Source organism: Nerophis ophidion, linkage group LG24, assembly GCF_033978795.1.
Source record: "Nerophis ophidion isolate RoL-2023_Sa linkage group LG24, RoL_Noph_v1.0, whole genome shotgun sequence".
NCBI lineage: Eukaryota > Metazoa > Chordata > Actinopteri > Syngnathiformes > Syngnathidae > Nerophis > Nerophis ophidion.
In genome coordinates this window covers 9,375,555-9,388,194 of record NC_084634.1, presented here as the reverse complement: position 1 = coordinate 9,388,194, position 12,640 = coordinate 9,375,555, and the positions used below count along the sequence as shown (strand labels likewise).

The 12,640-nt window shown below is 39.2% G+C and overlaps 1 protein-coding gene across 1 annotated transcript in view; it reads left to right on the top strand.

The window, feature by feature from the left end:
• Nucleotides 1-12,640, top strand: part of LOC133542552 (tumor necrosis factor alpha-induced protein 2-like) — a 37,481-nt gene that overhangs the window by 4,381 nt on the left and 20,460 nt on the right. Inside the window, exons 2-4 of the mRNA XM_061886793.1 lie at nucleotides 4,556-4,777; nucleotides 6,676-7,315; nucleotides 11,064-11,175. Coding sequence (XP_061742777.1) covers nucleotides 4,556-4,777; nucleotides 6,676-7,315; nucleotides 11,064-11,175 — 974 coding nt within the window. The remainder of the gene's footprint in view (nucleotides 1-4,555; nucleotides 4,778-6,675; nucleotides 7,316-11,063; nucleotides 11,176-12,640) is intronic.

Sequence of the window (12,640 nt, the reverse complement as noted above, 5' to 3'; positions counted from 1 at the left end):
ATGTACATTAGTGTTTAATACATGTACATTAGTGTTTAATACATGTACATTAGTGTTTAATACATGTTTGTTACGGTTTAATACGTGTACTTTAGTGTTTAATACATGTACTTTACTGTTTAATACATGTACCTTAGTGTTAATACATGTTTGTTACTGTTTAATACATGTTTGTTACTGTTCAATGCATGTTTATTACTGTTTAGTACATGTACATTACTGTTTAATACATGTACATTAGTGTTTAATACATGTACATTAGTGTTTAATACATGTACTTTAGTGTTTAATACATGTACGATACTGTTTAATACATGTACATTAGTGTTTAATACATGTACTTTACTGTTTAATACGTGTACATTACTGTTTAATACATATGTGTTACTGTTTAATACACATACTTTACTGTCTAATGCATGTTTGTTACTGTTTAATACATATACATTAGTGTTTAATACATGTACTTTACTGTTTAATACATGTACTTTACTGTTTAATACATATGTGTTACTGTTTAATACATGTACATTAGTGTTTAATACATGTGTTACTGTTTAATACACATACTTTACTGTTTAATACACATACTTTACTGTTTAATACATGTTTGTTAGTGTTTAGTACATGTACATTAGTGTTTAATACGTATGTGCTACTGTTTAATGCATGTTTGTTATTGTTTAATACATGTACTTTACTGTGTAAGACATGTACGATACTGTTTAATAAATGTACATTAGTGTTTAATACATGCACATTAGTGTTTAATACATGTACTTTACTGTTTAATACATGTACTTTACTGTTTAATACATGTACATTAGTGTTTAATACATATACTTTACTGTTTAATACATGTACATTACTGTTTAGTACATGTACATTACTGTTTAATACATGTACATTAGTGTTTAATACATGTACATTAGTGTTTAATACATGTACTTTAGTGTTTAATACATGTACGATACTGTTTAATACATGTACATTAGTGTTTAATACATGTACTTTACTGTTTAATACGTGTACATTACTGTTTAATACATATGTGTTACTGTTTAATACACATACTTTACTGTCTAATGCATGTTTGTTACTGTTTAATACATATACATTAGTGTTTAATACATGTACTTTACTGTTTAATACATGTACTTTACTGTTTAATACATATGTGTTACTGTTTAATACATGTACATTAGTGTTTAATACATGTGTTACTGTTTAATACACATACTTTACTGTTTAATACACATACTTTACTGTTTAATACATGTTTGTTAGTGTTTAGTACATGTACATTAGTGTTTAATACGTATGTGCTACTGTTTAATGCATGTTTGTTATTGTTTAATACATGTACTTTACTGTGTAAGACATGTACGATACTGTTTAATAAATGTACATTAGTGTTTAATACATGCACATTAGTGTTTAATACATGTGTTACTGTTTAATACACATACTTTACTGTCTAATGCGTGTTTGTTACTGTTTAATACATGTACATTAGTGTTTAATACATGTACGATACTGTTTAATACACATACTTTACTGTTTAATACATGTTTCTTACTGTTTAATACATGTACTTTACTATTTAATACATGTAAATTAGTGTTTAACACATATGTGTTACTGTTTAATACACATACTTTACTGTTTGATACATATTTATTACTGTTTAATACATGTACTTTACTGTTTAATACATGTACATTAGTGTTTAATGCGTGTACTTTACTGTTTAATACATATGTGTTACTGTTTAATACACATACTTTACTGTTTGATACATATTTATTACTGTTTAATACGTGTACTTTACTGTTTAATACATGTACTTTACTGTTTAATACATGTACATTAGTGTTTAATACACATACTTTACTGTATAATACATGCACATTACTGTTTAATACATGTACTTTAGTGTTAAACACATGTTTGTAACTGTGAGGTACTTGTGTTTCTTCCCACACGTGTAGCTTCCTAATACCTGATTGTTACTATTTAATATGTGTATGTTACTACTTATAACGTGCATGCTACTACTTAACACTTGTATGTTTCTTTTTAATACATGTATGTTACTTTTAATACATGTATGTTACTTTTTAATATGTATATGTCGCTTTTTAATACATGTATATTACATACAAGTTACATACATGTTACTTCTTAATACATGATAGTTACATGTATGATACTTAATACATGATAGTTGCATACATGTATGTTATTTCTTAGTATGATTGTTACGTACATGTAAGTTACTTAATACATGATAGTTGCATACATGTGTGTTACTACTTAGTACATGAATGTTACATATATGTTTATTATTTCTTGGTACTTGACTGATACATACATGTATGTTACTTCTTAATATGTTATAGTTACATACATATATGTAGCTTAGTACATTTAATGTAGCACATATTTTACTTAGAACATGACTGTTACATACATGTATTTTCTTAATACATGATTGTTACATACATGCATGTCACATCTTAATACATGATTGTTACATACATGTTACATCTTAATACATGATTGTTACATACATGTTACATCTTAATACATGATTGTTACATGTGTGTTACTTCTTAATACATGATTGTTACATGTATGTTACTTAATACAGGGTAGTTACATACATGTCTTACGTCTTAGTACATGACTGTTACATATATGTATGTTACTTAGTACATGACTGTTACATATATGTGTGTTACTTCTTAATACGTGATAGTTACAAACTTGTATGTTGCTTCTTAGTACAATAATGTTGCACATATGTTACTTCTTAGTACATGACAGTTACATATATGCATGTTAATTCTTAATACATGATAGTTACATGTATGTTGCTTACATATATGTATGTTACTTAGTACATGACAGTTACATATGTATGTTAATACATGATTGTTACATGTATGTTACTTCTTAATACATGGTAGTTACATGCATGTCTTTTACTTCTTAGTACATGACTGTTACATATATGTATATGATTTAGTACATGACTGTTACATATATGTATATTAGTACATGGCAGTTACATATATGCATGTTAATTCTTAATACATGATAGTTACACATATGTTATTTACATATATGTATGTTACTTAGTACATGACAGTTACATATGTGTATGTTAATTCTTAATACATGATAGTTACATACATGTATGTTGCTTGTTAGTACAAGAATGCTACATGTATGTTACTTGTTAGTACATGACTGTTGGATACATTTATGTTACTTCTTCATACATGATTGTCCGATACATGTATGTTACATCTTAATACATGATTACATGCATGTATGTTGCTTCTTAGTACAAGAATGTTACACATATATTATAGTACATGAATGTTACATACATGTATGTTACTTCTTAATACATGATTGTTACATGTATGTTACTTCTTAATGCATGACTGTTACATACATGGATGTTACTTCTTAGTACATGATTGTTACATACATGTATATTACTTCTTAGTACATGATTGTTACATACATGTATGTTACTTCTTAATACATGGTTGTTTCATGTATGCTACTTAATACATGATTGTTACATATATGTATGTTACTTCTTAATTTATGATTGTATTACGTCATAGTACATGACTGTTACATATATGTATATTAGTACATGACTGTTACATATATGTATGTTACTTCTTAATACATGATAGTTACATGTATGTTGCTTCTTAGTACATGACTGTTACATATATGTATATTACTTAGTACATGACAGTTACATATATTTATGTAAATTTTTATTACATGACTGTTACATACATGCATGTTGCTTCTTAGTACAATAATGTTACATGTATGTTACTTCAAAGTTCCTGACTGTTACATACATGTATGTTACTTCTTAATACATGGTAGTTTCATACATTTGTATTACTTCTTTGTACATGACTGTTACATGCATGTATGTTACTTCTTAATGCATGATTGTTACATCTATGTTACTTAATACATGATTGTTACATGTGTATTACTTCTTAGTACATGATTGTTACATATATGTACGTATGTTTCATGTTTCCTTATCACCTTCGTGGAATTTTCTGTCAGCGTTGTTCTACTTCAGTACCAGCGTGCTCGCTTTAGTGCTTCAACGGTTCACCCCCGAGAGAAAAAAGTCAACTGCTTTTTACTATTTTTCAAATGTGTTTTGTTTTATTTTGAAAGAAACACAGGAAGTCGCTGAGCATTAGTTTGTAACTTGTTTGTTTTTAGATGGCGCTTGTATGGAAAGGAGTGTTCAACCTTTTTGACCCCAGGGCTCAACTTTTAAATGACAGAAGACTTCCAGATTTTAAAAAACTACATCTAGTATACTTTAAACGTACCTTGTAAGAAAGAAGTATAACGTTTACTAAAACGTTTGTACAAGTGCACTGCATTTCGTATCTTTGGCCTCCTTATCATTCAATCGCTGGTGTTGGACCTCATTAGGGATCTAGAAGACGTCCATGTTCGTTGAGTGTTTCAAATGTGAAATGTGCCACAGAGTCCCCGCACCAACGAGGCCTGTTCAAGTGGACTTCCTCCCCTGACGCCACCAGGGAGCCCACGGGAGGCCGCAAACTCAAGTTTCCCAAATTCCTCAAATTATTGAAAAACGACAAAGTTGTGCAAAATGCCAGCGCCGTTCTTGATGGACGTCCAGCCCCAGCCCCAGCACCTGCACCAGCACCTGCACCTGCACCTGAAGACGTCCAGCCTGTGACAGGTAGGATTAAAAGACCCTGTGTTCAAAACCAAAGCCTTTTTCCCCATAGGAAATCCAGTAACGTGTTCCAGTCACCTGAAATTGAGAGACTGAAGACATTTTACGTGCAGAAAACTATGTGACATGGCAATTTGCAGCGATGGGGGAGGGGAAAGTCTGGGCTTCTCTGCTTAGGCTGCTGCCCCCGTTACCCCACCTCGGATAAGCGGAAGCATATAGATGGTGGAAATGTAACATTTTCATTTTTTTAAAAAAAACAGAAATGAGCGCCACCTTCGTACTTTGCTACGAGTTTTTTCTCGAACTCAAGACTGTTTCTCGCTTTCTTGAACAAAGTGCACTGGCAACTTTCTTTGGCGCTGTGGTGGCTTATTTTCCAGTGTTAACTTTTTCCAAATTTACAGTCTTATTCCAAAATAGAATACATTGATTTTTGCCCTCATAATGAAAATGTGAAAAAAAAATATTTTAATTTAAAATAAACAAGATAAAAAATCACATGTACATAAGTATTTACAACCTATGCTCAATACTATTTACATATATATTTTTATTTTTTATTTAAAATACATTAGCAAAAAATGTTTACACTTTTTTTTAACGTTTTTAAATTTCTAGGAAGTTCAAGATCAGAGCCCGATGTTGCCTGGTTTTACTAAATGTTGTATTTGAGATTGTTTATAGGGTTATGTAAAATAAGTCTTTAAATTCAGCCTAAATCCTTCCCGTCTGTAAAATTGTCAGTTTATGAATTCATGGATGTAAAGCTGTTTATTTTACTCCATCCGTCCATCTTCTTCCGCTTTCCCGAGGAAGGGTCGCGGGGGCAGCAGCCTAAGCAGGGAAGCCCACCCAGCCACTTCGTCCAGCTTTTCCCGGGGGATTTCGAGGCGTTTCCGAACCAGCCGAGAGACATGGTCTTCCCAACGTGTCCTGGGTTTTCCCCGTGGCCTTGTACCGGTTGGACGTGCCCAAACACCTCCCTAGAGTACTGACCGAATAAATAAACTAAACTTATTATGGGGTATTTTGTGTAGAATTTTGAGGACTAAAATTTTTTTTTTTTCCATTTTGGGTATAAAGTTGTAACATAACAAAATGTGGAAAAAGTGAAGTGCTGTATTTAGTAGCTTAGCATAGAGCAAGGGGTCGGGAACCTTTTTGTCTGAGAGAGCCAAGAAGCCAAATATTTAAAAATGTATTTCCCTAAGAGCCGTATAAAAAATGTTTTAACACTGAACACAACTAAACGCGTGCATTTTTAAGTAAGACCAACATTTCCAGAGTATAATAGGTCTCTTATTCTTTGTGATAATATTGTTATTCTGAAGTTAACTGTGGAGGGGGCGTGGCCTGCAGCAAAGCGGGATGTTGCCAGGACCGGCCTTGAAATTAGCGACAGGTGCATAGATGGCCCAGCTGGGCCTTTTTATCTAATCACCTGTCGCTCTGTTACAAGCAGTAGCAAGGAAGAGAGACAGGGTTGGGGCTGGAGCCAGAGCGCGAGTGAGGACGAAAGAGCAAAAGACAATTGCTGGAAAGCAATTGAGAGAAAAATAAAATAAAACAATACTGTAACCCTAAAACAGGCTCTTGGTGGCCTGAAGAACCCCCAGGAGGGCAAGCCCCACACTAACCAATAATAAATAAATTACTTCTTACCATTAACGCAACTTCTTGAACATAAAGCATGAGAATGTTTTATATTTTGAACGTTATTTTAAACACTGTGATTACTTATCGTGTTAAGCAATGTCAGCTCAGATTTATCCGAGAGCCAGATGCAGTCTTCAAAAGAGCCACATCTGGCTCTAGAGCCATAGGTTCCCTACCCCTGGCATAGAGTGACATTTTGTCTTCATGGTTCATTTAAGTGTCAAACCTGTCTGATCCCCCAGTGGCGCTCACCTTTGAGCAACATCTTGGAGAACGCCACCTGAGCGAGGCCGGCCAGCTTCTACTCAACAGAGAGAATCGTCTCTTTGGGGACCGGCTCGACGACGAGGCTGCCTTGGGACGCTGGAAGGAGGACGTTGACGCTCTGGCGGCAGACGTCAGAGCCCTGGAGGACGCCGTGCGGCAGACCCTGAGAGACTCCCTCAGCCCGGACCAAACCGAGGCTCTGAAGTCGGCCGTGGTCTTCATGCATCAGCAGGACAAGCAGGACCGGTTGTGCGAGAGCAGAGGTGGAACATCGCCCCCTTGGAGGCTCAGTAACTGGAGCGAAGTACAGGAAAAAACGCTCCGCGGCCTGGTGGAGGAGCGAATGGACGCGCCGGAGATGCCCGCCGAGAGCCCGGCGGGGCAGTCGTCCATCCAGGCGGACGTGCACGCCATGGGCCGGCAGATGAGGCGGGACCTCCTGCTGGTGGTGCAGCGGGTGAAGAAGTGCTACCCTGAGGGCGACGACATCTGCCAGCTGTACGCCGACCTCTACCACCAGACCTTCAGCGCCAGGCTCAGAAAGGTGGCCGACTTCGGACTGGACGACCAGGACTGCACCTTCCTGCTGCGCTGGGTCAACGAGTTCTACCCACAGTGAGTCTGGAGCACAACACCAACAACCATGTGGTCGCCAGGCCAACTGGAAAATCGATTTTTTTCAGATAAATCGCGATTCCTTTTGGTAACAATTCTTAAAGGGCTACTGAAATGAGATGTTCTTATTTAAACGGGGATAGCAGGTCCATTCTATGTGTCATACTTGATCATTTCGCGATATTGCCATATTTTTGCTGAAAGGATTTAGTAGAGAACATTGACGATAAAGTTGGCAACTTTTGGTCGCTAATAAAAAAGCCTTGCCTGTACCGGAAGTAGCAGACGATGTGCGCTTGACGTCACGGGTTGTAGGGCTCCTCACATCCTCATATTGTTTATAATCATGGCCACCAGCACCCAGAGCGATTCGGACCGAGATAAGCGCCAATTTCCCCATTAATTTGAGCGAAGATGAAAGATTCGTGAATTAGGATTTTGATAGTCCATCCATCCATCATCTTCCGCTTATCCGAGGTCGGGTCGCGGGTGCAGCAGCCCAAGCAGGGAAGCCCAGACTTCCCTCTCCCCAGCCACTTCGTCTAGCTCTTCCCGGGGGATCCCGAGGCGTTCCCAGGCCAGCCGGGAGACATAGTCTTCCCAACGTGTCCTGGGTCTTCCCCGTGGCCTCCTACCGGTTGGACGTGCCCTAAACACCTCCCTAGGGAGGCGTTCGGGTGGCATCCTGACCAGATGCCCGAACCACCTCATCTGGCTCCTCTCGATGTGAAGGAGCAGCGGCTTTACTTTGAGTCCCTCCCGGATGGCAGAGCTTCTCACCCTATCTCTAAGGGAGAGGAAACTCATTTCGGCCGTACCTAGGAGTACCTAGGAGTCTTGTTCACGAGTGGGGGAAGAGTGGATCGTGAGATCGACAGGCGGATCGGTGCGGCGTCTTCAGTAATGCGGACGTTGTATCGATCCGTTGTGGTGAAGAAGGAGCTGAGCCGGAAGGCAAAGCTCTCAATTTACCGGTCGATCTACGTTCCCATCCTCACCTATGGTCATGAGCTTTGGGTCATGACCGAAAGGATGAGATCACGGGATATTGATAGTGAAGGCAAAAAAGAAAAAAAAAAGCGACGGCAGTGTGAGCGTTTCAGATGTAATTATCAATCAATCAATGTTTATTTATATAGCCCCAAATCACAAATGTCTCAAAGGACTGCACAAACCATTACGACTACGACATCCTCGGAAGAACCCACAAAAGGGCAAGGAAAACTCACACCCAGTGGGCAGGGAGAATTCACATCCAGTGGGACGCCAGTGACAATGCTGACTATGAGAAACCTTGGAGAGGACCTCAGATGTGGGCAACCCCCCCCCTCTAGGGGACCGAAAGCAATGGATGTCGAGCGGGTCTAACATGATGCTGTGAAAGTTCAATCCATAGTGGCTCCAACACAGCCGCGAGAGTTCAGTTCAAAGCGGATCCAAGACAGCAGCGAGAGTCCCGTCCACTGGAAACCATCCCAAGCGGAGGCGGATCAGCAGCGTAGAGATGTCCCCAACCGATACACAGGCGAGCGGTCCATCCTGGGTCCCGACGAGCGGTCCATCCTGGGTCTCGACTCTGGACAGCCAGTACTTCATCCATGGTCATCGGACCGGACCCCCTCCACAAGGGAGTGGGGGACATAGGAGAAAAAAGAAAAGAAGCGGCAGATCAACTGGTCTAAAAAGGATGTCTATTTAAAGGCTACAGTATACAGATGAGTTTTAAGGTGAGACTTAAATGCTTCTACTGAGGTAGCATCTCGAACTGTTACCGGGAGGGCATTCCAGAGTACTGGAGCCCGAACGGAAAACGCTCTATAGCCCGCAGACTTTTTTTGGGCTTTAAGAATCACTAATAAGCCGGAGTCTTTTGAACGCAGATTTCTTGCCGGGACATATGGTACAATACAATCGGCAATATAGGATGGAGCTAGACCGTGTAGTATTTTATTATTAGACACATTTACTGGGATAATTCTGGAAGATCCCTTATCTGCTATGAAGCCATTGGCTTTGTCGCCTTCTACAACATGTACGATCTGCTTGTCAGTCCAGCAACATGTTGTGTGTGGCTTCCGCGGCAACACGACTGCAAGGCATACTGGGTGACACAGAGTACACTAATGGTTGTGATATAAACAATTTTAACACTCTTAGTAATATGCACCACGCTGTGAAGCCACACCAAACAAGATTGACAAACACATTTCGGGAGAACATCCTCGCAGTAACACAACATAAACGCAACACAACAAATACCCAGAATCCTTTGTATCTGTGACAATTCCTGACTATTTTATACACCCCCGTGCGTTGGTAAGGTGGGCGGGGTTGGGGGCGCGGGGGTGTAAAATATATTCAGGAAGTGTCACGGGTACAAAGGACTCTGGGTATTTGTTGTGTTGCGTTTATGTTGATACTGTGAGGATGTTCTCCCGAAATGTGTTTGTCAATCTTGTTTGGTGTGGCTTCACAGCGTGGCGAATATTAGTAAGTGTTAAAGTTGTTTATATCACAACCATCAGTGTACTCTGTGTCACCCAGTATGCCTTTCAATCTTGTACGTGTGATTGCGGAAGCTGCACACAACATGTTGCCGGACTAACAATCGGTTTGTACATGTTGTTGAAGGTGTCAAAGGCAATGGTTTCACAGCACGCCCATATTCTTGTCATCAGGATGAACGCCATCGGATATTCGCGAGAACGTTAGCGGCTCCCATTGTCTTCATTACTCTGTGAAACGGGTTTAAATATCTCTGTGAGTGGTAAAGGTGGCCGACCTCTGATGTATTTCAGCGAGCGGGCGGTTGCGGTTCTGATAAAATGTTGGTTCGGTTGGATGACGACTTTGGTGATGCGGTTGCGGATGATATAATTGCCTATCCGCGCATTTCTAGTGTGTACCTTCAGTGATGAATGATGAGCAGAGGCAGGGTTTGGAGTGTTTTCTTTAGCTCGCTTTCCATTTTTATGTACTCACTGTCCAGGTATGTGGAAAATGTTTTCCGTGCCATTTGCTGTTTGACACCGGTATCATGCTGAGAAGCGCCTGAAATTCGGGTGACTCCACTGTAGAAATAGCCTGCATGTCTTCTAACACATACGCTGCAATGGCTCTATCAATGTTGTCCTGGCTCGCAGTGCCTCCGTTTAAAATCCTGAGGTGGAGGTGAAGTGGCATCGGAGTCTGTGTCTCTTTACTAGCTTCGTCGAAGCATGTTGCTTTTGTAGCTGTTTCAGGACCGAATTCTACAAATTCTATCATGTTGTTTCGATTTCTTGTGCCTGCTGGGTTAATAAAGAAAACCAGTTTTCTTTCAAGTAATGTAACAATCAAACAACTGTCATCCATCCATCCATCCATCCATCTATCTTCTTCCGCTTATCCGAGGTCGGGTCGCGGGGGCAGCAGCCTAAGCAGGGAAGCCCAGACTTCCCTCTCCCCAGCCACTTGCTATTTAAAAAAAAAATTAAAAAAAAAGCATTGACGCCGAATCGAGAATCGATCGTGGATCGTATCGGTACGCCCGAGAACCGAATGGAATCGTGTGGTGTCCAAAGATTCACAGTCATAATAGTTGCTTGTTTACATATGTAGTCTCAAGACATCAAAACACAAACGCAGAAGGACGATTTGATGATATCATGTTGAAACGCAGTTAAAAAAACTAATTAAAATGAGTCAAGTGAAATAATCAATAGAAATTTTGCCTGAGCAACGAGATGAAATGTTCTCCGTGTGACAGACTGCTTCGAGAACCGCAGCTGGCTGCCGACATCGACACTGAGGTTCTTCAAGAACTTCTACCTGAAGACTTGCTGTCGCCTCTGCAGGAGCAGTATTTGAGCAGACAACAGGTACTTCTTGACCTTCTGTGGGTTTTAACCATGAACCGGTTTAGCTCGTAGCGCTAATGTTGACATTTTCTACACCATTGATGGATTGAAACTTTTATTAGTAGATTGCACAGTACAGTACATAGTCCGTACAATTGGCCACTAAATGGTAAGACCCCAATACATTTTTCAACTTGTTTAAGTCGGGGTACACAATCTATTCATTGTAGTGTGCCGTTGAAAATTACGCAACTTTACCTAATTGGTCCAAAAAGTATTTTTTTTGCAAATTAATAATTATAATAATGTGCCGTATTTTTCGACCTTTTTTGGTATGTAAAAGGTATCTAACGCTTAAACCAAAAATGAACAAAAGGCAACTCCCGCTAGGAAAAGGCATTGAAGAATAGGGATGGCTATGCAAAGCTAAAGTAAAACTGGCTATTTTTTAAACAAAACCAGAATGCTGGACGACAGCAAAAACTTACAGTGTGTGGAATGGAAATGGCGTCCACAAAGTACATCCGTACATGACATGACAATCTGTAAAAGGTATGTAACGCTTAAACCAAAAATGAACAAAAGGCAACTCCCGCTAGGAAAAGGCATTGAAGAATAGGGATGGCTATGCAAAGCTAAAGTCAAACTGGCTACTTTGTAAACAAAAACAGAATGCTGGACGACAGCAAAAACTTAGTGTGTGGAATGGAGATGGCGTCCACAAAGTACATCCGTACATGACATGACAATCTGTAAAAGGTATGTAACGCTTAAACCAAAAATGAACAAAAGGCAACTCCCCCTAGGAAAAGGCACTGAAGAATAGGGATGGCTATGCAAAGCTAAAGTCAAACTGACTACTTTGTAAACAAAACCAGAATGCTGGACGATAGCAAAAACTTACAGTGTGTGGAATGGAGATGGCGTCCACAAAGTACATCCGTACATGACATGACAATCTGTAAAAGGTATGTAACGCTTAAACCAAAAATGAACAAAAGGCAACTCCCGCTAGGAAAAGGCACTGAAGAATAGGGATGGCTATGCAAAGCTAAAGTCAAACTGACTACTTTGTAAACAAAACCAGAATGCTGGACGATAGCAAAAACTTACAGTGTGTGGAATGGAGATGGCGTCCACAAAGTACATCCGTACATGACATGACAATAAAGTGTCCTCATAAAGAAGGATAGCGTACGCACAACTTAAATAGTCTTGATTGGGAAAACAAAGCAGGTGCGGGCAGTAGCTCTCAAAGGACGTTTCTGCTACAGGGGAACACCAACAAAACAGGAAGGGGTCACCAAAATACCAGCGCAAGACAGAATCTAAAGCACTACACACAGGAAACAACAACAACAAACTCAAAATAAGGCATGACAACCTGGTGGAGTTTCGTTTTTTTAACCTTTTCTGCTGGTGGTGTGTCTCTGGATTTTTTTTTATGAAAAAAAATTGGGCCTTGGTTTAAAAAAAGGTTGAAAAA